This window comes from Sapajus apella, unplaced genomic scaffold (genome assembly GCF_009761245.1).
Source record: "Sapajus apella isolate SASKATOON/1434 unplaced genomic scaffold, GSC_monkey_1.0 scaffold6, whole genome shotgun sequence".
In the NCBI taxonomy this organism is placed as follows: domain Eukaryota; kingdom Metazoa; phylum Chordata; class Mammalia; order Primates; family Cebidae; genus Sapajus; species Sapajus apella.
In genome coordinates this window covers 19,880,758-19,907,394 of record NW_022436946.1, presented here as the reverse complement: position 1 = coordinate 19,907,394, position 26,637 = coordinate 19,880,758, and the positions used below count along the sequence as shown (strand labels likewise).

At 39.5% G+C, this 26,637-nt stretch overlaps 1 protein-coding gene across 3 annotated transcripts in view; it reads right to left on the bottom strand.

The window, feature by feature from the left end:
• The window catches only part of SAMD3 (sterile alpha motif domain containing 3), a 74,761-nt gene that overhangs the window by 23,055 nt on the left and 25,069 nt on the right, over nucleotides 1-26,637 (bottom strand). For all 3 annotated transcript variants that reach the window (XM_032274811.1, XM_032274809.1, XM_032274810.1), the window contains 3 exons: nucleotides 23,848-24,033; nucleotides 23,524-23,608; nucleotides 15,647-15,814 (listed from right to left, as the gene is read on the bottom strand). In XM_032274811.1, coding sequence (XP_032130702.1) covers nucleotides 15,647-15,814; nucleotides 23,524-23,608; nucleotides 23,848-24,033 — 439 coding nt within the window. The remainder of the gene's footprint in view (nucleotides 1-15,646; nucleotides 15,815-23,523; nucleotides 23,609-23,847; nucleotides 24,034-26,637) is intronic.

Below are 26,637 nucleotides of genomic sequence, written 5' to 3'. Positions count from 1 at the left end.
AGGCATGTGTCTCAGTCAATCAGCAGGCACTTTCCCCCATGCAATCCTGCCCCGTGTTTCCAGGTGTGCAGCTGACTTGTAAAACTTCACAGTATTAGTAAACATGCCACCTGCTAATGGTAGTAATTGCACTCTATGTAGAATGAAATTAACCATCAAGATTATTCTTCAACTTTTGCTGTCTTGTTCAGTTTTGTATCACGAGAGAAATATCTGTGAAAAATCTATACAATAATTAGCGTTGATACAATAAATCATTATGTGTCAGGCCCAGTAAAGAACCAACAGTAAATGCCTTAAGATAAAGCCAAAGGAACTTAGTAAATATTCTTAACGTTTGACTCACTAGGTAGTTTTTGCACAACTTGAATTCCATTTTATTTCTAAGCCAAAGAAACCTAACACACAAAACTATTTCATAGCTTTCAAAGCTATAGGGTACATACGTACCCAATAAGTAGGGAAAGAAAAAGTTGGATATAAATTATGTAAATATATATGTATGATTATGATTTTTATAAATGGCGTAACATGAGTATACTAACTACCTTCTATGCGGCCATGCTACAGATTTTCTGGAGGTATGATGTAACGGTATGTTTTTATGCTCAGATTAAATATCAGCTTTTCGCCTCTCCAATTTTTCTAAGTGATACTCCCAGTTCTAGAGCAATCTACAGCTGTTTATATGAAGTGCCCAACACCCATTCATCTCAAGTGCTTTGGTCTTTGGTTTATGTCATGCACTGTGCCTTCAAAATGAAATTTTTAAAAGGGACTTTAAATGAAGTTGCATAGTAGTTTTTAAACGTCAATGTGTAATTTATGTGAAATCTAACTGTAATGAGGTCCTTTCTGTTTTTTATATGTAAACAGATCTACTAATCCTGTATAAAACTTATTTTATGAAAAAAAAAAAAAAGAAAATGTTTTAAGAGAGAAATGAATTATAGGAATAGTGTTAATAACTTAACACCTGGGAGTTAGTTAACTAACTTATTTAGCAAGTATGTGGAAGGCTTTGGAATAAAAGAACATCCTAAAAGCATTTATCAAATCCACACATCAGTGTCCTACACGTAAAGTAGCTTAAAAAAAGAGGCACACATTAATCTCTCTAAAGAAATTGCCATGTTGTTCCAATACATGTTTGATAGAATATTTCACAATCGAATGCTGCAAAATGTTAGGTATTTTTTCCTCTATGTTTCAGACTTAGATATATATCCTTAAAATTAAGGTCACAAAGGAGATAATCTGTTCCTAGTACTGAGAGCCTGGAAAGAATCTTCAAATAAATTAGCTGTAAAAGTGAAAACTAGGTGTTTTTACGTAAAGCAAAATCATTTTTCCCTATGTTCTAAGTATTCTTATCATAACAAATGGCAATAATTCTCATATATTTCCCCACGCTAAAGATGGTACAAGGACACAGACTGTAAAAGCACAAGGGAGGATGGCAGGGCTAGTCAGATCCTCAAAAAATGCCTTCATTGCTTTGTGAAGCCAGCATAGAGAATCACAGAGAAGTGAATCCAAAGCTTGACATAGTGGGCTTGGAGTCCCTGGTATTAGCTGCAACAGGCAAGATTAACGCTACTGCACCTGACAACCCCTACACCTTATAGTGACAAAAGTTTATCACACGTGTGATATATCCATCTTGGGGCCCTGCTCCTAATCCTCCTTACCCGAAGACCTGGCTCTATCATTAGAATGTGGTCAGTTATCACTGAAGAAAGGGGGGGGGAAATGGGAAATTATATACTGGATCTTCAATGTGCATGTCACATCTGCTCACATTTTATTGGCCACTCTTGTGACCACACCTAACTTCAAGGGGGTGGAGAAGTACAATCCTGCTGATTGTACAAAGGGAAAAAATTGGTTAAATTGGTTAAGTAACAGGGCCGGGAGTGGTGGCTCACTCCTGTATCACCAGTACTTTGGGAGGCCGAGGAGGGTGGATCACTTGAGGTCAGGAGTTTGAGACCAGGCTTGCCAACATGGTGAAGCCCCATCTCTACTAAAAATACAAAAATTAGCCAGGCGTAGTGACAGGTGCCTGTAATCCCAGCTACTCAGGAGGTTGAGGCAGGAGAATTACTTGAATCTGGAAGGCGGAGGGTTGCAGTGAGCTGAGATCATGGCACTGCACTCCAGCCTAGGTGACAGAGCAAGACTCTGTCTCCAAATAATAATAATAATAATTTGTAAGTAACAATCGCATCCTAACTCATCTACCTCTAGGTTCCTTGTTACATGAGAACATAGCTTCCTTACAGTTTTGGCATTTGAGACAGGGTTTTCTGCCAAAACCGTATTACCTGAGACACTAGAGCACCCAACTCCCAAACCAGAAAATAGTTTCCTAAATGAATTCCATTGCAAGCAAAACAACCCTTCAAAAATGAGGGAGAAATTAAGACACTCCTAGATAGACAAAAACTGAGAGAATTGATCATTAGCAGGCCTGTCCTACCAGAAATACTAAAGGTAGCTCTTCAGGCTGAAGTGAAAGACATTAGACAGTAACTTAAATCCACATGAAAAAAATAAAGAACAATACTAATTGTCATACATGGCAAATATAAGAAATAGTACAAATGTATTTTCTGTTTGCAATTCTTTCTTTCTCCCATCTTATGTAAAAGATGATGGCATTAGGCAATAATTTTAAATCAATGTTGATGGCCATACAATGCATAAATTTAACTTGTATGACAATACAAGGGGGAACAGAGTTACATAGAAGCAAAGTTTTTGTATGTTATTGTAATTGTTATTAACCCCAACTAGATTATTATAAATTGAAATGTCAGTTGTCATCTTGGTGAGGACATCACCAAAGCTTGACATAGTGTCCTTGGAGTCCCTGGTATTACCTGCAACCAAGATGTCACCAAGATGACAACTAAAAAACAACTCAAAAATATGGTAAAAGAAACAAAAAATGTAAAATGGTACACAAAAGATGGCAGTAAGGAAGAATTTAGAAAAGGAGATGCCATATAGAAAACAAACAGCAAAGCAGCAGACATAAATCCTACCTTATCAGTAATTACCTCAAGTAAACAGAAGATTGCGTTTTATTTTATTATTTTTTAATTTTTTTTAATACCGTGTTTAACACAGAATGGCAGATGACTGACTTTTTAAAATGATCCAACTATAAGCTGATTACAAGAGACAAACTTTAGATTCAAAGACACAAATAGGTTGAAAATAAAAAGATGGAAAAAGATATACCATGCAAGCAGTAGCCAAAGGGAAGAATGAGAGACTATTCTAATATCAAACAAAATAAATTTTAAGACAAAAATTGTTCCCAGAGACAGAGGAGGAGATTTTATAAGGGGAAGAGGGTTACATCAGGAAGATATAACAATTATAAACCTATATACACCTAACAACAGAGCCCCCCAAAACTGACAAAACTGAAAGGAAAAATAGATAATTCAAGAACTATAGTTGGAGACTTCAATACTTCACTTTCAATAATAAACAGAACTACCAGAAAGATGATAACAAGGAACTAGAAAACTAGAACAGCTGTTGTTTCTGGAGAAGACAACATACACTGTAGGAACTTGGAATCAGAAGTAATGACTACATCATAAAATGAAGACCTCTTAGCAGAAGAAATTAAAGGACTAAGTTACTTACTTAAAACACTTAAAGCAAAAAAGATACCAAATGTAGATTAAACTAACTGGCAAAGATAAAATAATCTATACACGTAGATAACATTAAAGACTCAAAATCAAGAAAACTCCGTTGCAGTTAGAAAACAAACAAACAAACAAACAAAAAAAAACCGCCACACAGAGATAAGCAAAAGCTCCAGCTGAGATGTAAATGGTATTTACATCCTTTGTATTCTGCTTCAAGAAAACAAAATTATTTTCACCAAATATCAAATTTAGACTGAATTTACCCCGTAAAGACAGAGGAGAATCTTTTCAAAGTAGTTGAAAAGATTATCTATAAATGTAAAGAATTAGACACCTATACAGTATGAGCCAAAATTTTTTCAGAAAATTTTTAAAGAATCACTGGCTATTATCAAAGTCAGCTTTTTTTTTTCATGACCAAAAAGTTTATGGTAATAGGTTGGTAGCTCTACCAGCTGAAAGAAGCATTAGTAATGAAGAAAAGAAAATGCATGCATTCGTCAAGAAAGTATTAAGGAGTAAAGCATTTCAGTAAGTATGTTTACATCCTGATGCTTCAAATGGGGCATCTGACAGAGGTCAAGAGGACCACCAAGGAATTTTTTGAATGAAGAGAACCCCAAGAAAGGATGAACACTGAGCTATGATGACTTGGGAATCCAAGGTCCAGTGCTCCATGTAGACCAGATACGACCTCCCACATTCCAGGGTCAGGACAGTAAGAGCAGGATCCCTCCACCAGTCCATCTCCATCCAGTTACAGCAGGATGTTCCCTCAAGAGCTAGAAGCCAGAGCTTGCCCTGGTGCTCCCTGTGCTGACTGATGCTCAGAACCTTCTTTTGGTTCAACGCTCCCTCCGTATGTGGCACCATAGCCCAGGATGTCATTGTGATGGGGCAGATGCTACAAGGGGGTCCTGGAGGCTGGTTTAAGAGGACTCCCTCTACTTCCCCTTATTCTGAAAATAAGGATGAATCTACACAGAATCTTCTCTAATGAGGGACTCTCCTGACACAGCATATCCTTCACTGGGCAACAAAAAAAAGTCTCTACACTAAGTGGTACTAGGTATTAAACACTAAGTGGAAAATGCAACGTGGAATGGCATAAGAACAGACTGTATATGCTGTTAAATAGAGATCACCATATAGTGAACCACTTTCTCAACACCAATTACAAAGCAGCCCATTTTCTTCATGGATTTATGGTGCCACTTTTATTGTACATCAAGCTCCCAAATAGACTTGGGTGCATTCTGGGCATTCTCTCTTATCTCATTGGTCTATCAAAGATGAACTCCAGATGACTTAAACATTTAAACATGAAACTTAAAATTACAAACATAATAGAAGAAAGAATAAGAGAGTAATTTTGTGACTTGGGGCATGGGCAAGACTGCTTCCTACAAATTAAGAAAAAGATGCAAACCCATTAGAAAACAGGCAATGAATCTAAGGAAGTAACTTTCTAGAAGAAATGTGAAAGGCTAACAAACATAGGAAGAGATGCCCAGACTCATTAATCCATGGAAATGTAAATCACAACAAGATTGAGCTTACACTTTATACCTACTAGTCTTGGCAACATTTTGAAGGCTGGATAATGCCAAGGGTTGGCAGGAATACAGGGATCTCCACTGGTGTAGGAGTGAGACTAACAAAGTCTTTCTGAAGAGCTACTGGTCAAATTAAGTACACGCAGGCTTTGAGCCCCGTCAGTTCCACTTCTGAATGTGCAACCCAAAGAAATGGCACACAGCTTCGTAACCAGCTATGTATAATGGTGTTCCCTGGAGTGCGATTTGTAGTGGGAACAGGACTTCAGGCAAGAGCACTCTATAATGGTTAAAATCGACGGACTTGAAATATCCATGAATGAATCTTTAAAAGATTGTGAGTTTAAAAAGTGAAACCGAATGAGGTTAAGAATCCCCATCTATGTTAAATCAAATATACATGCACCCCAAATGACAGAACACATTCTGGAACATTTACAAACAACAACAAAAAAATACATATGAAATGCTTTAGAATGGTTTCCTACAGTCAGAGATAGGGAGAAAGGCAGACAGAAATGGGGACAGAAAGGAATAATAAAACCAGAGAAAGATTCAGTACAGGGCAACAGTGAGAATGCGCCATGAAGTGAGGAGTTTGATTCATACAATTTTAACATCTAAGGATTATGACCAAAAAAATACTCCTGTATAAAGTACAATCCTGTCCATTGCCATGCAGTTCCACACAATTCCTCTAACCTTTTACATCCAGCATTTTCATCATTTTAACAAGATACTGTCAGCAACTTACAAAATTACTCAGTTAAGTGTCCCGTTTTTAAGAATCTAATTATATCTCCGTTTATAAATACAAGATGAGGTAAAGTAAAAGACAATTAGGAAAAGAAAGCAGATTTATCAATTCACGGGGCTATACACTCTTTGCATCTAAAACTAGAAGTCAGATGTATAAAAAGCAAAGGCCCAGATGCTGCACTGACTGCACAACTATACTTGTAGCCACATGAGGTCTTGAGGTTGGAATGGCATTTTTAAACATTGCAAAATACCCGGCATTTTGGAAGATTGGTCTGGGAACATAATGTGGGATTCTGACAAGCAAATCTCTCTGTGTAACATGATGATAAGTCTTTCTAGCAGTGGGACATGAGGAACTCAGGTATACTGACTCATAGGTGGTGCTCTGGCATTGCAGATGCTTCAAGTTTTGCAGCCAAAAAACACAGTTTAAGCAGAGCTAAAACGGGCGTAGGAAGATGCAGGGGGAGGAGTTAGGGGCAAAAGATCTGTGCCCTCTGCTCAGACCTGCACAAGTTTGGCAGCTGCTTGGTCTACCTGTGGAAGCCCATGTGACAGGAATAAGAAATCCAGCTCATTTCACTGAGACATCCTTCAATTCTTTGGTAAATCCCATCAGACCACCAAAGTGAAAAGAACAGAAACAAAATTAAGCAAAAGAAAATCTCTTCCCCTATTTATCCCTTCTCAAGATCTTCCTCCAGTTTAGCCAAACCCACTTTCTTGCCTCTGAGTGAATGGCCAGAATCCCGTGTCTTGCCTGCATCTACATTTGTCATCTCAGCAACATAGGAAATAATTTTTTTCTATATTATGAAAATATTGTGTCTAGTTAAGAAATTTTAAGAAGTGACAGTTACCCAAGTGTGTCTTAATCAATACATTTTTAATGTTCAGAAATCTTTTTTTCTCTTTTTTTTGAGACAGGGTCTGGTTCTGTCACCCAGGCTAGAGTGCAGTGGTGCGTTCTCAGCTCAGTGCAGCCTCGACCACCCCAACGCAAGAGGTTCTTACACCTCAGGCCTCATGAGTAGCTGTGACTTACAGGCACAGGCCACTACACCTGGCTAATTTTGTTTAGTTTTTGTAGAGATGGGGTCTCACTTCGTTGCCCAGGCTGATTTCAATATATATGACACATGGACTCGAGTAATCCTCCTGCCTCAGTCTACCAAAGTGCTAAGATTACAGGCATGAGCCACTGTGCCTGACTCAGCAATCTTAAACATTAAAAAGGAGCTATCAGACGGAAGAAGTTCGAACCAGAGATTAAAAATAATGTAGGGAATCAGTTTGAAAAATCAAATTATATGAGATAAATTCAATGGATGGAACCCCCCCACATACACTTCTTAGGGTTTGTACATTTGCTTAATCCCCATGGAGGGTACAATATCCAGAAACACAGTGTTTCTGCAATATTCCACTCTAAATTGTTTTCCCATCCTTTAAGGCTTTTTGCTTTATAGAACATGAGAGTATAAACAGAGAGGCTACAGTCTTTAAAGAATCAGAAATTTGCACTATTTGTAAGGGGGAGAAAAGTAAATCCTTACCAGTTAGATTGTTTTGCCAGGAAAAATGTCTCTGCAGATGTCAGTCATGACCACCCTATCATCTCTTTTTTAGCCTTAGCTGGGAGGAAGGTCAAAACTAAATTCCATTGCCACTTAACTGCTAACCCTGATACATTCAATTCCCTGTTCCTTTCATAGCAAAGGCCCCTGGATTGACCATAGCAGGGCTCATCCTTGGATTCAGGGATGTCTGAGGGGCTAGAAAGGAAAAACCATGAACAGTGTAGTTCCATGAAGAAGAGACGGAAAGTGTGATTGTACAAGCTGGTTCAAAGATGTGGCACAAGAGGGGAGCTTCCATTTAGCCTTGTGTCCAGGAGGGTGACCTCTGATCCCATGAACTGACCCTTGAGTTCTAAGGCTGGGGACAATGTCTGAGGACAACTGATTTTACCATTCATCAATTCCATTGGATTTTGGTGGGGCATACCTCATAGAAAAATAGGAAAAACTGATTTGAAAGGAACTCCACTTTTATTCTACTGAAAATCAAATGTTTGAGAAAAGCAACTTATGCATATTGTAATAACGTTAATTTACAAAGTGATTAAAAAAAATTTTTACTTTAAGTTCTGGAATACATGTGCAGATGTGCACATTTGTCATATAAATATACATGTGCTATGGTGGTTTGCTACACCTATAAACCCGTCATCTAGGTTATAAGCCCTGCATGCATTAGGTTATTTGTCCTAATGCTTTCCCTCCCCTTGTCCACCACCCCCCAACAGGTCCCAGTGTGCGATGTTCCCCTCCCTGTGTCCGTGTGTTCTCATTGTTCAACTCCCACTTATGAGTGAGAACATGTAGAGTGTTTGGTTTCCTGTTCCTGTGTTACTTTGCTGAGAATGATGGCTTCCAGCTTCATCCATGTCTCTGCATAGGACATGAACTCATTCTTTCTTATGGCTGCATAGTATTCCATGGTGTATATGTGCCACACTTTTCTTATTCAGTCTATAATTGATGGGCATTTGGGTTGGTTCCAAGTCTTCGCTATTGTAAATAGTGCTGCAATAAACATACATGTGTATGTGTCTTTGCAGTAGAATGTTTTATAATTTGGGGGATAAATACACAGTAATGGGATTGCTAGGTAAAAGGATATTTCTGGTTCTAGATCCTTGAGGAATTGCCACATTGTATTCCACAATGATTGAATTAATTTACACTCCACGAAGAGTGTAAAACGTTCCTATTTCTCCACATCCTCTCCAGCATCTGTTGTTTCCTGACTTTTTAATAATCACCATTTTAACTGCCATGAGATGGTATCATATTCTGGTTTTGATTTGCATTTCTCTAATGACCGGTGATAATGAGCTTCTTTTCATATATTTGTTGGCCATGTAAATGTCTTCTTTTGAGAAGTGTCTGTTCATATCCTTTACCCACTTTTTGATGGGTTTGTTTTTTTCTTGTAAATTTCTTTAAGTTCCTTATAGATTCTTGATATTAGACCTTTGTCAGATGAATAGCTTGCAAAAATTTTCTCCCATTCTGTAGGTTGCCTGTTCACCCTGACGATAGTTTATTTTGCTGTGCAGAAGCTCTTTAATTAGATCCCATTTGTCAATTTTGGCTTTTGTTGCAATTGCTTTTGGTGTTTTAGTCATGAATCTTGGCCCATGCCTATATCCTGAATGGTATTGCCTAAGTTTTCTTCCAGGACTTTTAAGGTTTGGGGTTTTACATTTAAGTATTTAATCCATCTTGAGTTAATTTTTGTGTAAGGTGTAAGTAAAGGGTGCAGTTTCTGTTTTATGCACATGGCTAGCCAGTTTTTCCAGCACCATTTATTAAATAGGGAATCCTTTCCCTATTGCTTGTATTTGTCAGGTTTGTCAAAAGTCAGATGGCGTTAGATGTGTGGTGGTACTTCTGAGGTCTCTGTTCTGTTCCATCGGTCTACGTATCTGTTTTGGTACCAGTACCATGCTGTTTTGGTTACTGTAGCCTTGTAGTATAGTTGAAGTCAGGTAGTGTGATGCCTCCAGCTTTATTGTTTTTGCTTAGGATTATCTTGACTATATGGGCTGTTTTTTGGTTCCATATGAAATTGAAAGTAGTTTTTCTAATTCTGTGAAGAAAGTCACTAGTAGCTTGATGGGAATAGCATTGAATCTATATATTACCTTGGGCAGTATGGCCATTTTCAAGATATTGATTCTTCCTAATCATGAGCATGGAGTGTTTTTCCTTCTCTTTATGTCCTCTCTTATTTCCTTGATCAGTGGTTTCTAGTTCTCCTTGAAGAAGTCCTTCATGTCTCTTCTAAGTTGTCTTCCTAGGTATTTGATTCTCTGTGTTGCAATTGTGTATAGGCGTTCACTCAGGATTTGGCTCTTTATTATTGGTGTATAGGAATGCTTATGATTTTTGCACATTGATTTTGTATCCTGAGACTTTGCTGAAGTTGCTTATCAGATTAAGGAGTTTCAGGGCTGAGATGATGAGGTTTTCTCAATATGTCATCTGCAAACAGAGACAATTTGACTTCCTTTCTTCCTGTTTGAGTATTCTTTATTTCTTTCTCTTGCCTGACTGCCCTGGCCAGAACTTCCAATACTATGTTGAATAGGAGTCGTGAGAGAGGGCAACCTTGTCTTGTGCCAGTTTTCAGAGGGAATGCTTCCAGCTTTTGCCCATTCATTATGATGTCGATTATCGTTTGTCATAAATAGCTCTTATCATTTTAAGATATGTTCCATTAATATCTAGTTTATTGAGAGTTTTTAGCATGAAGGAATGTTGAATTTTATTGATGGCCTTTTCTGCATCTATTGAGATAATCATGTGATTTTTGTCATTGGTTCTGTTTAGGTGATGGATTACATGTACTGATTTGCATATTTTGAAGCAGCCTTACATCCAGGGATAAAGCTGACTTGATAGTGGTGGATAAACTTTTTGATGTGCTGCTGGCTTTTGTTTGCGAGTATTTTTTGGAATATTTTTGCATTGGCCTGAAATTTTCTTTTTTTTGTGTGTGTGTCTCTGCTAGGTTCTGGTGTCAGGATTATTCTGGTCTCACAAAATGAGTTAGGGAGAAGTCCCCCTTTTTCTATTTTTTGGAATAGTTTCAGAAGGAATGGTACCAGCTCCTCTTTGTAACTCTGGTAGGATTCTGCTGTGAATCTGTCTAGTCTTGGGCTTTTTTCAGTTGGTAGGCTATTAATTACTCCCTCAATTTTAGAACTTGTTAATGATCTATTCAGGGATTTGACTTCTTTCTGGTTTAGTCTTGGGAGGGTGTATGTGTCCAGGAATTTATCCATCTCTTCTAGATTTTCTAGTTTATTTGCATAGAGGGATTTATAGTATTCTCTGATGATAGCTTGTATTTCTGTGGGGTTAGTGGTGATCTCCCCTTTATCATTTTTATTGTGTCTATTTGACTCTTCTCTATTTTATTATTTATTAGTCCAGCTAGTGGCCCATCTATATTGTTAGTCTTTTCAAAAAACCAGTTCCTGGATTCATTGATTTTTTGAAGGGTTTTTTGTGTCTCCATCCCCTTCAGTTCTGCTCTGATCTTAGTTATTTCTTGTCCTCTGCTAGCTTTTGAATTTGTTTGCACTTGCTTCTCCAGTTCTTTAACTTGTGATGGTAGGGTGTCAATTTTAGATCTTTCCAGCTTTCTGATGTGGGCATTTAGTGCTATAAATTTCCCTCTAGACACTGCTTTAGCTGTTTCCTAGAGCTTCTGGTACTTTGTCTCTTTGTTCTCATTGGTTTCAAAGAACTTCTTTATTTCTGCCTTAATTTCGTTATTTACTCAGTAGTCATTCCAGAGCAGGTTGTTCAATTTCCATGTAGTTGTGCAGTTTTGAGTGAGTTTCTTAATGCTAAGTTCTAATTTGATTGCACTGTGGCCTGAGAGACTGTTACAATTTCTGTGCTTTTGCATTTGCTGAGGGGTGCTTTACTTCCAAATGTGTGGTCAATTTTAGAATCAGTGCAATGTGTATTCTGTTAATGTGGGGTGGAGAGTTCTGTAGATGTGTATTAGGTCTGCTTGGTCCAGAGCTGAGTTCAAGTGCTAGATATCCTTGTGAATTTTCTGTCTCATTGATTGTCTAATATCGACAGTGGGGTGTTAAAGTCTCCCACTATTATTTTGTGAGAGTCTAAGTCTCTTTGTAGGTCTCAAAGAACTTGTTTTATGATTCTGGGTGCTCCTTTATTGGGTGCATCTATAGGCTAGTTAGCTCTTCTTGTTGCATTGATCCATTTACCATTATATACTGCCCTTCTTTGTCTTTTTCAGTCTTTGTTGGTTTAAAGTCTGTTTTATCAGAGACTAGGATTGCAACCCTTGCTTTTATTTTATTTTTTTGCTTGGTAAATATCTTTCCATCCGTTTATTTTGAGCCTATGTGTGTCTTTGCACATGAGATGGGTCTCCTGAAAACAGCACACCAATTGGTCTTGACTCTTTATCCAATTTGCCAGTCTGTGTCTTTTAATTGGGGCATTTAGCCTGTTTACATTTAAGGTTAATATTGTTATGTGTGAATTTGATCCTGTCATCATGATGCTAGCTGGTTATTTTGTCCATTACTTGATGCAGTTTCTTCATAGTGTCAATGGTCTTTATATTTTCATGTGTTTCTGCAGTGACTGGTACCTGTTTTTCCTTTCCATATTTAGTGCTTCTTTCAGGAACTCTTGTAAGGCAGGCCTGGTGGTGACAAAATCTCTCAGCATTTGCTTGTCTGTAAAGGATTTCACTTCTCCTCCACTTATGAAGCGTAGTTTGGCTGGATAAGAAATTTTAGGTTGAAAATTTTTTTCTTTAAGAATGTTGAATATTGACCCCAACTCTCTTCTGGCTTGCAGGGTTTCTGCAGAGAGATCTGCTGTTACTCTGATGGGCTTCCCTTTATGGGTAACCTGACATTTCTCTCTGGCTACCCTTAACATTTTTTTGTGTGTTTCAGCCTTCAAAAATCTGATGATTATGTGTCTTGCAGTTGTTCTTCTTAAGAAGTATCTTAGTGGTGTATCCTGTGTTTCCTGAATTTGCATGCTGGCCTGTCTTGCTAGGTTGGGGAAGTTCTCCTGGATAATATCCTGAAGTATGTTTCCAACTTGGTTCCATTCTTTCTGTCACTTTCAGGTACACCAATCATATGTTTGGTCTTTTAACATAGTCCCATATTTCTTGGATCCTTTGTTCATTCATTTTCATTCTTTTTTCTCTAATCTTTTCTTCATGCCTTATTTCAGTAAGTTGATCTTCAACGTCTGATATCCTTTCTCCCACTTGATCAATGCTGCTACTGTTACTTGACATATGCTTGACAAAGTTCTTGTGCTGTGTTTTTCAGCTCCATCAGGTCATTTATGTTCCTCTCTAAACTGGTTATTCTACTTAGCAGTTTCTGTAACCTTTTACCAAGGTTCTTACCTTCCTCGCATTGGGTTAGAAATGCTTCTTTAGTTCAGAAGAGTTTGTTATTACCCACCTTCTGAAGCTTACTTTGTCAATTCATCAATCTCATTCTGTGTCCAGTTTTGTGCCCTTGCTGGAGAGGAGTTGCAATCATTTGGAGAAGAAGAGGCATTCTGGTTTTTGGAATTCTTGGCATTTTTGCACTGAATTTTCCTCATCTTCATGGATTTATCTACTTTTGATCTTTGAGGCTGATGACCTTTGGATGGGGTTTTTGTTGGGAGAGTCCTTTATGTTGACATTGATGCTGTTGTTTTCTGTTTGTTAGTTTTTCTTCTAACAGTCAGGACCCTCTGCTGCAGGTCTGCTGCAGTTTGCTGGAGGTTCACTCCAGACCCTGTTCACCTGGGTATCACCAGTGGAGGCTGCAGAACAGCAAAGATTGCTGCCTGCTCTTTCCTCTGAAAGCTTCGTCCCAGTGGGGCCCCTGCCAGAATCCAGCCAGAGCTCTCCTGCATGAGATGTCTGTCCACCCCTGTTAGGAGGTTTCTCCCAGTTAGGAGGCATGGGGGTCAGACACCCTCTTCAAGAGGCAGTTGTCCCTTAGCAGAGCTTGAGTGCTGTGCTGGGAGAATCTCTCTTGTCAGGATCAGCTGCTCTCTTCAGAGCTGGCAGACAGGAAGGATTAAATCCACTGAAGCTGTGCCCACAGCCACCCCTTCCCCCAGGTGCTCTGCCCATAGAGATGGATGTTTTGTCTGTAAGCCCCTGACTAGGGCTGTTACCTTTCGTTCAGCGATGCCCTGGTCAGTGAGGAGGAAATCCAGACAAGTAGTCTGGCCACAACCACTTTGCCTTGCCCAGCCCAGACCTCCCAGACTCCTTAGCACTCTCAGGGGAAACTGCCTACTAAAGCCTCATTAATGGCAGCTGCCACTACCCCCACCAAGCTCGATCGACTTAGGTTGACTTCAGACTGCTATACTGGCAGTGAGAATTTCAAGCCAGTGGTTCTTAGGTGGCTGGGCTCTGTGGGAGTGGGACCCACTGAGTGAGGCCACTTGGCTCCCTGGCTTCAGCCCCCTTTCCAGAGGAGAGAATGGTTCTGTCTCGCTGGGGTTTCAAGCACCATTAAGGTGTGAAAAAATAATCCTGCAGTTAGCTCAGTGTCTGCCCAAACAGTTGCCCAGTTTTGTGCTTGAAACCCAGGGCCCTGGTGGTGTAGGCACATGAGGGAATTTCCTGATCTGCAGATTGCAAAAACCGTGGGAAAAGCACAGTAACCTGGCCATATAGCACAGTCACAGCTTCTCTTGATTCAGGGAGGGAGGTCCCCAGCTCCCTGCTTCTGCCCCACCCTGCTTCTGCTCGCCGTCTGTGGGTTGGACCCACTGCCTAACCAGTTCCAATGACATGAACTGGGTACCTCAGTTGGAAATGCAGAAATCACCCTCCTCTGCATTGGTCTCACTGGGAGCTTTGGACCAGAGCTGTTCCTATTTGGCCATCTTGGCCTCTCCCACAAAGTGACTTTTAAGAACATAAAAAATTTCAAAATATGATTCTATCTTATCATAATTTTAGTTTGTAGTTGGAATTTTGCAAAGTTTCTAAAAAGTTACACCACTAAATTCAGGGCACCTTTCATTTGCCTTGTCTTTTTGTCAAAGAACAGTTATAGAATTGTGTTATCTTAACTGACCTATCATTTTGAAAGCCTCATTGAAAATTAGAACAAGATATTTGAAGTACATACTTTCGTCCAAGTTTTGCATTATGCATGATGCTGGGATGAGTGGTTTACAAAATAATCCTATCCTATGGATCTTATAACAAGCACTAATAAACCTGAGGTGACTCAATACTTTGCCTTTTTACTATCATATAAATATACCAGACGAAAAAGAAAATAGAATATTTACACCAAGTACATTCAGTAATATAAACATGTTTGTGGTGAAGAGTTAGGATTTACGTATTCACATCGGATTAAGATAGAAACAGAATTGGGAGGAGAAGATAAAGAATTCAATCTACTTTGCTAACAGGGACGATTTTTGTTTCTGAGGATATTTCGGTGCTCTGAGGTAGAAAAGGAGCATGCACAGGATCTCAGACAAGTGGAATTCACATGACCTAACAGCTGGTGAGGGAAGAATCTCCAGGCCCTCCCGGGGCCCTCAGCCTGGAGTTCCTGACAGCCACTTCTGGGTTGGGGTGGAAAGGCTTCAGGACCCGCAGGGAGGGGAAGGCCAGGACGGAGTTTTGTATCCATGCATGTGGGTTATTTCTTCTCTGAAACCTGGAGACGGGAGGCTATCTGACCTACACAGCGTGAGTATTAAAAAACTTCCTGTAGCAATAAGAGCATCAAGAACATAAGATGCATTTTAGGATGAGAGCAAAAAAACTTATTTGAGGACTCTGAACTTGTTTTTCCAAGGTTTTGAAGGTAATTGAACACGAGATGTTCAGTAATTGCTTTTGGAATTATTTTCTTGGAAATACCATGCTCCATGTTAGCCATGAAAAAAAAAACTGTCTTGGTTCTTGACTATACTTCAAATTTTAAACAGGTATCTCATTTTGTTTTAATTATTTTAAATACTATTATTTATTAGCCCTTAATCAATATATCAATCAATCAAGTCATCAAAATATTTAAGAATTCAATCTTACTTTGATCTGGACAAGTTTAATTCCATCAAATCTTATATCAGCAATAGATTTCCTTGTCTGGCCTCTTCGGTGTCCAAATTTACACTTATTTCTAATCACTTGTTCATCATCTTCTATGGGTCTTCGAACATATTTAAAGCGATCTTTGAGCGCTCGTTTCCATGAAAACTGTGTAAAAATAACAAAAGAGGTCAGTTAGCCTCCAAGGAGATTGAGATAATCCTATATAAACAATAAAATATTTATTCACCTATCATCTTTGGGCTTAAAATTTTTTTCACATCATAGTCATAGAAATAATACATCCTTTTTTTTATTCTTACAGCAGTCTTGTGACACTGCTTTTATTTATTTATTTATTTATTGCATTTTAGGTTTTGGGGTACATGTGAAGAACATGCAATATTGTTGCATAGGTACACACATGGCAGTGTGATTTGCTGCCTTCCTCCCGTTCACCTATAACTGGCATTTCTCCCAATGCTGTCTCTCCCCACCTCCCCACTCCCCTGTCCCTCCCCCATTTCCCCCCAACAGACCCCAGTGTGTAGTGCTCCCCTTCCTGTGTCCATGTGTTCTCATTGTTCAACACCCGCCTATGAGTGAGAACATGCGGTGTTTGATTTTCTGCTCTTGTGTCAGTTAGCTGAGAATGATGGTTTCCAGGTTCATCCATGTCCCTACAAAGGACACGAACTCATCATTTTTGATGGCTGCATAATATTCCATGGTGTATATGTGGCACATTTTCCCTATCCAGTCTATCATTGATGGGCATTTGGGTTGGTTCCAGGTCTTTGCTGTTGTAACCAGTGCTGCAATGAACATTCATGTGCATGTGTCCTTATAGTAGAATGATTGTGACACTGCTATAGAAATTATAAACTCTAAGTTATAGGTAAGAAGACAAAGTCACAGAAGTAGAAATCTTTACCCAATGCCATATGGTTATTGAATAAATATATTGGTTCTTGAACTTAGACTTTCCAATTCCTAAAACTGATACTTTCCACTATATTCTACTGAATCCACAACCAATTCCATTTCTCTAGTGGGTTCTAGAAAAGACCTGATACTGGCATACGGATTGATGCATTTTATTTAAAAATAATTTTCTGTCGTCTTTTGAAATTCGTTTTGGTGAGTACTATTGGCATTCACTCCCTAAGTCTATGGGTGCCTCTACTGTTTCAAACACAAAGACCAAGTCCCAGGTGTGGGAGGGAGAAGGGTACAGGTGGACCTCACTTTCAGTCTAGCAGAGGATGAATAATTTCAATATAGAGTGAAAAGTACTATAATAGGGGAAGAGACATCATTCATTTACATTGTGTTAGGAGATCATAAAAGCCTTCCTGTAGGAAGTGAATGTAAACTGAGGCCTAGCTCTTAGGGCCCGGTAACTACATGAAGGGATGGAGATACAGCATTGGGGAATGCCAGTTGGGTAGATGTGCAAGTTCCAGGAGGATGAAGCTGCATGTGCAATGGAATAGAGGGATAGCTGGCGCCCTCTAGAGAATTACCAAGAGTTGTGCGTGGCTGGAGCACAGAGCTCAAGATGAGGGAATGACAGAGGATGGGGTAAAAAAATGTGGGAAAGAGGAGGTGGCCCAATCACCAAGAACTATGGTCACCCCATTAAGGAGCCTCAGTGTAATCCTGAACCAGATCTTAAATCTGTCTCTGTGAAAAGGCTGTATTAAAATCTCATGGGAAATTTGCCCTTGGTCTTTCCTCTAAAGCAATGGCTCTAAAACCTGAGCTGAATCAATTCCTGAAGGATCCGTTAGAGCAGTTTGCTGAGCCCTACTCTCAGAGTCTCTGATTTTGAGGTCAGGGGTAGGCTGAGAATGTGCATTTCTTGCAAGTTCCCATGCAATGCTGCTGCTTGCTATTGCTCCAGACTCCACGGATCCTGGTTCAGGAGATTGGAATGGAGCCCAGATGTCTGTATTTTTTAAAGCTCTGGAGAGAATTTGTCGGAATAGCCAGGTGAGGAAGTCTTCCTAGGCCATGTTGAGGTGGGAGAGTGAATGGTCAGATTTGAGCTCTGGAAGGATCTGTTTGGCATGTGGAGATTTTGTGAGACCAGAGACATGGACAACACCTAAGCAGCAGCCCTGGATTTCTTCCTCAGTATGCTAACATCTCTTCCACTGCCGGGCCTTCAGTTTGGGCCTGGAAAGCTTTACCCCTCACTTTCCCCACCAAGCTGGTATCTAGTTAACTCTTGTTTTGTCTTCAGGTCTCAGCTCAGCCTGTGCTTCATGGAAGCCTCCTCTGGCCTCTGTAACAGCTTGGTTTTGGGTCTCCCCTTTCTTCATTGGCACTTATCAAAGCGGTAATCTTACCTCATCGATGTGAAACTTTGCTTCTATTTCTTTTTCTTTTCCTTTCTCTCCTCCCTCCCTCCTTCATCCCTCTCTCCCTTCCTCCTTTTTTCCTTCCTTCCTTTTTCCTTCATTTCTTCCTTCTTTCCTTCCTTTCCTTCTTGCCTCTATGCTATAAGCACATAAAGAAAGGCTCATGCCTGCTTTGCCCCCAAGCCCAGCACAGTGCTTCATGCATGCTGGAAACAATAAATGTTTGATGCCTTGTGTCAATCCTCTATGAAGCAGGAGATGCAGGTGTCAACATGACAGACCAGAAGCAAGACTCTGAGTCCTGGCAGTGCTTAGTTGGTAGCTAACTCACTGTGTGAGTGGTGGCCCCACCCTTCTTGAAGTGGGTACCTTCGAGCTGCTTCTGCTGCCCATCTCCCCTGCAGTGCCGTGTGCTTGAATAGATCCCCACAGTGAGTTCAGGGAAGGAAAAAAAAAAAACCCTTGCAGGCATATGAACCTGTGTTTCCCTCTGAGCCCTGGTCATAAAACAGAGTGGTAAGTCACCGAGTGGCTTTGGCCATGTTTTCTAAGCTCTGTTTCCTCATGGGCCAGTGGGAATGCCACCAAAATAACAGCCAAATGCTTGGCACTTAGATTTTGCCATTCTTGGTTACATGGTTTATAAGTTCCAATAAGACTAATCCCTGAAAGTACCATGGCCTAAGTTGGGAAGACCCCAGGTCCAAGTACTCGCCTGAATACATATTAGCCAAGTAACCCCTCTTAGTTTTAGTTTCTTCAACTATAAAATGGAACAATAAGATCTGTCCTATCAACTGCACTGGCTTTTTGGGAGACTTTACAGTGAGTAGCTACTCATTGAAGATATTTGCCAACTAGAGTGTTGCTTGTAAAGTCCTTCGGCAGCCCTAGTGAGAAAGGTATGGTTGAGGGTTGGAGGATGGCTTCAGCCCTGATCAAGCTCCCGGGTACGCATGAGTCAGAGACGCCTTATCACCTCCCACGGGCTTGTGAGGGTGGACTTCGCCATTGCTGTTTAACAACAGAACTGAAAAAAAGAATGGCTTGTATTTTTTTAGGCATGAAATATGAACAAGTGCATGTACACTTTGTGTTCTGCATGTTTCCTACAGCTCTGAAGGGTTTCTAAACGTGCTGAACCTGGTGGGAGGTATTATAGTGATCAATGGCTAGGACATTTTTAAATTGCCAATTTCTTCTTTCTACCCTCTCCTGTCTTTCCTTATTAACTGTTTGATAGGAGCAGTTAATAAGGAAAGACAGGAGAGGGTAGAAAAAGGACAAATCAAATACAATCTTCTGCATAAATATTCGATCAGTGAGTATTTACTGAAAATCTGCTATACATCTGGCAGCGTGAGTTACATACACAGATACCTTAGGTAGGCAGGCTCAGTAGGAAATATTTGTGTTATAGAATAATCGTCCCTCTCCTTCGTATGTTTCCAGCTAGAAAGAGTGCAGAAAGATCTACATGAATACAGCTCTCCGCCAACCACTCAAATAAAAAATGGCCCTGAAATTGCAGACCTCCTTTTGTGACGTATGAAGTCCACAGCATCACCAGCAGATCTCTGCACATTCAAATGCAGAATGTGGAATGTCTTACATGGCAACTGGACTAGACTTGTCCAAAAAGCAAATATCCGAAAAAATTAAAAAGGGTATGGAGAGACTGTCTAGACAAAAAGAAATTAAAGAGGCATACTAACCAATGCAATGCGTAACTCAGATATTATAGCAAGAAACTATTTTAAAACAGCTGTGAAAAAACTGAAGAAATGTGAATATGGATTGTATACGATATTATGCAATTATTGCTAATTTTCTTGGGTATAAAAATGGTATTGTGGTTACATAAGAGATTGTCCTTATTTTTATTTTATTTTATTTTATTTTATTTTTGAGACAGGGTTTTGCTCTGTCACCCAGGCGGGAGTGCTGGAGTGCAATCGTAAGTCACTGCTGCCTCGACCTCCTGGGCACTAGTGACCCCACCACCACCACCTCCACTTCCCAAGTAGTGGGACTACAGGCTCCTGCCACCATACCTGGCTAATTTTTGTATTTTTTTTTTTTTGTAGAGATGGATTTTACCATGTTACCCAGGTTGGTCTTGAACTCCTAGGCTCAAATGATGCGTCCACCTTGGCCTCCCAAAGTACTGAGTTTACAGCCATAGCTGTTCCTATAAGATATATGTTATGGTATTTAGGGATGACACCTGCAGCTTTCTTTTAAATGCTCAGCCAAAACAAACAAATAAATACGACAGAAAAAAAATAAATGGGGTAAAATGTTAATCCCTAATCTAGGTCAGTAATTCTCAGCGAGCAAACTGATGTTGCTCCTCCCCCTCCCTTGTTTGGTTTTGTTGTTGTTGTTGTTTTGTTTTGTTTTAAGAGAAAATTTGCTTTATTCTGTAGTGTGCTTGCTACACTGATGTTTGGGGACATGTGTGGTTGTTACAACTGGGTAGACAAAGTGCTACTCACACCTAGTGGGTGCCAGGAATGCTACTTCAATGCACTGGACAGCCCCCAGCACAAAGAATTATCCAGCCCCAAAGGTAAACAGTGCAGAGGCTGAGAAACACCATATTGCTAAGAGTATATGAGTATCAATGTAGCATTCCTTCAACTTTTGTTCAGATTTGAAATTCTTCTTTTCTTTCTTTCTTTCTTTTTTTTTTTTTTTTTTTGAGACACAGTTCTGCTCTTGTTGCCCAGGTTGGAGTGCAGAGTGCAATGGCGTGATCTCAGCTCACTGCAACCTCTGCCTCCCGGGTCAAGCAATTCTCCTGCCTGAGCCTCCTGAGTAGCTGAGATTACAGGCGCCTGCCACCAGGCCTGACTCATTGTTGTATTTTTACAATAAAAAAATATATTTCACCTTGTTGGCTGGCCTGGTCACAAACTCCTGGCCTCAGGTGATCCACCTACCTCGGCCTCCCAGAGTGCTGGGATTACAGGTGTCAGCCACCATGCCCAGCACAAAATTTTTCAAATAAAGAGTTAAAAATAAAATTAACCCTAAAAATAACCATGTTTGTGCACTCTCTCTCTTTCTCCACCCCCTGCCTCCCATTAAATGTTCTCTCAAATTTTGTACATTTTCCGCTGTAACATTAGTAACACAACCTCACACACACTTGGAGGGAGAATTTGGGTAAACATACATCCAGGCACCACGGTTTCTCATTCTACTCTATGAGTGCAAATCTGAGCCCTAATCTGCTAAGCAATTTTGCACACATCTCTGTATCAGTTAACGGTCTTTGGTGAATGTCACTGGGAACAGATGTGGATGAAATGCGCACAAGAGCAAAGAAAGAATTATTTGCTACTTTGTATGTGTCTCACTTTGATAACCATGAAACTAAAGGTCAAAAGGTAATTGGATCAATATGGACTTGCTTAAGTATATGCAAAGATTCTCTAGAAGGACTCTGATAACATTGGTTACTTCTGGAGAGGTAAATTATGTGGCTGGAGGAGCAAGGATGGGTAGGAAACTTTTCTGTTTATACCCTTTCGTAGCTTTTAAATTTTGAGCTATGTAAATATGTAATTTATTCAAATGGTAAATGTAAATTTAAAAACACACAAGCTCTATACACAGTAACAATGATTAGATATTAACTTGGTAGACGTATCTTGAGCGTAGAAGAAATTCTGAGAACCAGTTTTGTCAGCCATACTGACATGATTGTCAATGTTGGGACCCCAGTTTGTTCAGCATTGTTGTTGTTGCTTTGTTTTTGTTTTTGTTTTGTTTTGTTTTTGGAGGAAATCTGATTTCTTCTGTAGTGCGCTTTATATGCAGTGGCATATTTGGGAAAGGCTGTCATCCTAGAAGCAAGAATGCCTGAATTCTAATCTTGGCTTCAATAATTACTATTTTTCCAGACATGGTATACAACATCTTTCCTTAGTCTGAGTGGTGAAAAGAATGCTTAATGACCTCTCTCACTGAGAAAATTCTATGATTCTCTCCATATATAATGAAACTTTTCTTGAAAATACAAAAAAAAAGAAGAAAGAAAGGAAGGAAGGAAGCAAGGGCAGGAGGTGTAAATATAAAGAGGGAAGGAAGGGAGGGAGGAAACAGCCTTTAAATGTCTTTATATTCATAGATATTGGCATTTATCTTTTGTTGTTCTTCGAACTAATTGCTGAATTCCATGTCCTTAAGAAAGCATAGCAAAAAATATCTTTGCACAGACATCTGAGACAGTGAAGTACAAAAAGACATCTATCTTATTTAGATATGATTACCAATGTGCATGTACATGGCATATGGAGACAAAGGGAATAATAGACAGTCTATCTTTATATAACCATAGCTACAGTTCCCTGTAATTGTTCCTTATCTTATATAGTTACGGTGCCATAAACACTCAATTTTTTATTACCATCTTAACTATTTTTAAGTACAGTTAAATAGTGTAAATTATATTCACACTGTTGTGCAATGAAGACACTGGTCTTTGAAACCCACGAGATAGGCAGGTTCATCAAACAGCAAACTTTGTGTCAAAACGTCAACGGCAGTGGATCTCATCCCTGGTTGTACACTAGAATAATTTTGGCAAATTAAAACAAAAATTAATGACAAGGTCCTATCTTCAAATTAATTCAGTTAGAATCTCTAGGAATCCTAATGTGCAACCAGAGCTTAGAACTGCTGCCCCAGAGAATTGCTTGAATCTGGGAGGCAGAGACTGCAGTGAGCTGAGATCACACCACTGCACTCCAGCCTCAGTGATCAAGTGAGACTCTGGATCAAAAAAGAACTGCTGCCCCAGAGCATCCTTTGTCAGGACAGCAGAGATGTGACAGGGCCAGGTAAGGCTGGAGGCCCAGACCTCAAAGCCAGACAACAGCTCCACTGGGTCTGAGAAGGCAAGAAACACCCGATGAAGGCTCTGAAGCAGGCGCAGCCACATCCTTCCCTTTCTATGTGTCGCATCTCCTAAAGGCCCTTCCTAGCCCTTAAAACCTTTAAGACTCTTAAAGTGAACAGCTCAGTTAATCTTAGCAAACTTGTATGCTTGTGCAACCATAATTACTATCCATTTTGGCCACCTTCAGCCCTGGGCAACTCCTAATCAGCTCTGTTACACTGAGTTTCTAAACAGTTTTGAGAGGACAGCAATATGATGACAGACAGATAAAGAAGACAAAGGAACACAGGGCAGAGAGAGAAGGAATGAAGTTATGAATGAGAAGACAAGGAGACAAAGGCAGATAGAGTGACAGCCAGAGTGAGAGAGCGCAAAGTCACGAAAGAGCAGGAATTAACAGAAAGTGAAAGAAAGAAACAAAATCAGAGAGAGACCAAAGAGAGAAAGAGTCAGAAGAGTAGAAACAAACAGACCTAGATACACAGAATGAGAGAGAGAGACACCAAGAAAAAGATGAGTGAAGCATAAAATTACTGGGCAATACAAGGCTATTATTTTAAGATGTTCTGAAATTAACAAGATGGTGCCATGCGGTCACTTACAAAGCCACAGCCGTCCTCATCCAGGAAAGGGTGGGCCTGCAGCAGGGCATTCACTACGTCATTGTACTGCTGGGTGCTGGGGTACCTGTTCACCAAACAAGGAGGATATGTTTCACTTCAAGTAGCCCACATTCCTTGCTTTAAGATGAGTCTAAATTACACTCACTTTTCTTCACGTTTTTCTCTTTAACAAAAGAGATTTAAATATTGGGCAATGTGGAACCTATTACCACAATCTGAAGAGAATTGATTCCACATGAATTCTACTCTTTTCTGAAACAGACCCTTTTCCCAAAGCAGCAAGCCCGTCCTGTTACCACTCACAGTGAGCCTTCCAGGTACTTGGTCATGTCAGCCTGGAGAAACTCAATGATCCTTATCCTCATGCTGTGATCTGGGCACTTCTGCTCTGCTAACATGCATTTGACATCATAGGGAAACTCTGGTAAAACATAGGACTTTGTCCATTGTAATGCTTTACTTCTTGCTAGAAGGTGTTTCACATTTCTTCTGTGAAATAAAAACACACAAAGAATGAAATTCTATTCCAAATACATGCAATTTATTAATTTGCTACATACTGAGAACTTCTGATATAAACAACTTTCTTGAGACCCAAATATATGAAAGTCATCATGTGATCTTCCATCCATTCATCCATCCACAGATGTTTGAAGGTTCATTAAGTGTCTCTGTCCATTCACACAACACATAAATAATTATTCTTTAGAAAAAGTCACAATAACATAGACTTTAGAATAAACCCTGAAGTTGAAATGCATACTAATTCATTTTTCTTAAAGAGAAAATGTAATGCATAGCTCAAAACTGGACAAGATCCTTAACAAAAAGGAAATACATAGCAATTTAGCAAAGCAAATGAAGCATACCATAAAGTCTTGGCAACTATTAAGAAAATTCTTCTAATTAATTTATTCTGCTGCTGTTTATAATGAAATACAAGATCCATCTAATTTAGTCTTTGCCTATTCTGATAAGGTGAACTTAGTTTCTAAATTAAATATAAGTATCAGATATTCAAATTCCATCCAGATGAAATTTCTACAAAGGGCTACAGAAAACTATAACTACAGAAGGCAGATCAGGAGTTGCCTGGGCTGAAGGTGGACAAAATGGATAGTGATTATTGTTGCACAAACATATAAAGCTGCTAAAATTAATTGAGCTATTCACTTTATTTTATTTTTATATTTTTCTATTTATTTATGGAGACAGAGTCTCGCTCTGTCACCAGGCTGGAGTGCAGTGGTGTGATCTCAGCTCACTGCAACCTCTGCCTCCCGGGTTCAAGCGATTCCCCTGCCTCAACCTCTCGAGTACCTGGGACTACAGGCATGTGCCACCATGCCCAGCTATTTTCATTTGTTTTATTTTTTTGTGGAGATAGGGTCTCACTATGTTGCCCAGTTTCATCTTGAACGCGTGAGCTCAAGCGATCCTCTTGCCATGGCTTCCCAAAATGTCATGATTAGAGGCATGAGCCAACACAGCCAGCCTCTTGTTCACTTTAAATAAGTGAATTTTATGCTTGTAAATGAAACATCAATAAGGCTGTTTATAAAATTATCAGAATAACATTCAGAGCTTAAAGTTAATGACTGACCACTGAGTGTGTAAAATGAAGACTCTATAGTATCAATAAAATGTCCAAGCAACAATTAATCAAAGGCACTAGGTAGCTCTTACCCCATTTACAAATAAGGTTGACTGGAGTAGAAGTAAAAAAACAGAGGCAAGCCAGTAGAAGACAACAGGAAGATTTCCTAAATTAGCCTAAGTAGGTTAATTCTCTGATAACCCTGGAACTCTTAGTGGCCCAAGCAAAATTCAGATGAATTTTGAAAGGCCAGGCTTCTTTCAGCATTTTAGTTCATCCTTTATAAGAATGCACGAACTATAATGGGATATGGAGAATCAAGCACGTAGGGGAAAGCACTCTCACATCTCTTTTTATGATAAGCTCCCTTTCCTTTTTCCCCCTATTATATCAGTGGTGAAATTATGTCCTGGTTAAAATAAGCACACCAATAATTTACTACTTAATACCGCAACAGGAAATTTCCAGATGTAAGTCTCTGCTGTAGCCCAATCTATTTTCCAGTATATTTCTCTTTCATTTAGTTCATACATTCAACCACTATTCACTGGGGGTCTACTGAATGCCAATTACTCTTTCACAATCCTCACTCTCTCCAATATGCTATTACTTTGTTTCTTTCTCCCATGGCCAAATTATCTCTCCTGTATCTACTGAGACCAAGGAGTATAAAGTAATGGGCAGTTTTGCCGGCTGTCTTTTGTGCCTTCCTAGGATTTTTCAAAAGTGATGTAACTTGGCAGGTGTTAAGCTGGTTTCAGTAATCTTAGCATCAATCTCCTTTCCTCCAGTGATTTTCAAGTAGCTAAATTAGCTGCCTGCCGGGTCCAGGTTTTTGAAGTTATGATGTTACTTAGTACCACCTCAACAGATAAGTTCAAATTCCAGTGTTACAAAATAAAGCTCGTTACACTGTTTGTCTTTTTATTCCACATACTTTCCCCTGTATATGTTTCCAGTGTCAGGGCGGATAATATAACGTATGATATCATTTCTATCAAATATCCAGAATGTAGCTAGACACATACAAGATCCAAGAAGACAGATACTCCGTCTTGCTCTAAATAGGGGTATTAGGCAAGATGAGAAGCATCAACTTTTCATTTTCTTTACATTAAAACAATTTAAGAAGATATTCTGGAATTGAATAGAAACCAACCCATGCCACCTAATACCAATCAAAATGAGTATTATACAAGAAAAGTGACTCATCAGAAATTGAAAATACATTCTAATGTGGAAGCAGATAACTGCAGGCATAATCATTTCTCATCTGTAAAATGATATTTGCACTGGATTTAAAAAAGCCTATGTAGAGGCTAAGATTATTTATAATATTTTTATTAAGCTAGAATTGAGCAGAACACCAAAATAAGTCAGCCAAAAGTAAGGGTAGGGAGCAGACACCAGTCCAACCCAAAGGATGGTTATACTACTGTTCCCACCTCAGAGCCAGGCTCTTTGACAAAATCAGCACCACAAAACAACAGATCTCT